Source organism: Penaeus monodon, chromosome 34 (genome assembly GCF_015228065.2).
Source record: "Penaeus monodon isolate SGIC_2016 chromosome 34, NSTDA_Pmon_1, whole genome shotgun sequence".
Lineage (NCBI taxonomy): Eukaryota > Metazoa > Arthropoda > Malacostraca > Decapoda > Penaeidae > Penaeus > Penaeus monodon.
In genome coordinates, this window is record NC_051419.1 from 3,609,515 (window position 1) to 3,610,840 (window position 1,326).

Consider the following 1,326-nt stretch of genomic DNA (forward strand, 5'->3'; position numbering starts at 1 on the left):
GTTTTGTTTTATGGGCTGTTTATTTAGCTGATAAACAGTATTTTGCTGATTTGGCTTAGGCCTATATTGTTTTGGTGGAGGTTGGAACTCTCCATGGTACACTGGGGCATGAGCTTGCATATAATTGGAGATTTCATCATCTGAACCTGAGGGTTTGTTAGAGGAGGACTGCGTTAGAAGAAGGAGAAGCTTAAAGTATTATGAAGCGAGACTGAAAGAAATAATAAGAAAATCACAACCAATTGCAGAATATTTCATCAAATCATAAACGTAGATGTTAAGGTAACACAAGTTCAAAGCTTGCATAAGATGTGCATGTACTCTGAAAAAGAAACTCAAAAGAACAAAAGTGATTTATAATAACTGTGACTAACACCAGACCAAATAAGTTCTCCTGGACAGAACAAAAAAGTAAAATATCAGCACAAAAATACACAAACATAAATAAATAAAAAGTGCAAAATACACTGAGCAGAAATAAAAACTACAAAGAAATTAATAGAGGATACCACATAAAGAAAACACTAACCACTAAATGTTCACAGCCTTTAATGTGCAACAGAATACAGTTTTATAAGTAAAAGGCACTCTTAATGAAAAAGTGCTATATCCCATCACCAACAAACCACAACCTCCATCTGCCACAAGAAACCATCACCTTTCAAGGAAACCCATTAATATATAGGAGAGTTCCAAGATTTCCACCACCAAAATGTGCATAACATAACACGTTGTATATATTGCATACCAGTCTTTGGAGGAGCCCAGGCATTTCTGTTGGAATAGTGACCACCCCTGCTTCGGGTCTCATCATTATGACCAGAAACCTGCACTGCAGTACCAGATAAGATCATTAAAAGTCCAATTTTGTTATAGTCTGCACTAACATAATTTTACCAATTTGATTTATGAATTCATGTCATATTATTCAAAAGCAAACCTAGGGGCCGTTTTCACTTCCAATCTCACCTTTATTTTTGAAACTATTTGGCAGGTTTTTTGTACCAAAGCTGGGGGACCTCTGTCCATGATGATTCTGTTGTATGATCTTTGATTCACTATTGTATGGCTGTGGGGTATCAATCCAGACTCCCCTGTTCTGCTGGGCTGTGACTCCATCTTTGTTGTTAACAACGCTTCTAAAATTTGAACCTGGGCCCTTGGGCTGGGAGTGGATTACGGATCCATTTTGCCCTCTACTTGGGGATCCTAAAGGAACTTCTACTTTCAATGGAGCACCATTGGATGGACCGTCTGGAACATTTACCATGATGGAAAAAAGAACATTTTGTCTCACATCATTTAATGGTGATGTTCGCCATCCTC

At 37.7% G+C, this 1,326-nt stretch overlaps 1 protein-coding gene across 1 annotated transcript in view; it reads right to left on the bottom strand.

Annotated features, from left to right (window-relative positions):
* The window catches only part of LOC119594528 (nuclear receptor coactivator 6-like), a gene marked incomplete in the record, with an annotated part of 15,251 nt that overhangs the window by 8,916 nt on the left and 5,009 nt on the right, over positions 1-1,326 (bottom strand). Inside the window, 3 exon segments of the mRNA XM_037943559.1 lie at positions 1-146; positions 749-832; positions 970-1,254. Of these exon segments, the coding sequence (XP_037799487.1) occupies positions 1-146; positions 749-832; positions 970-1,254 (515 nt within the window).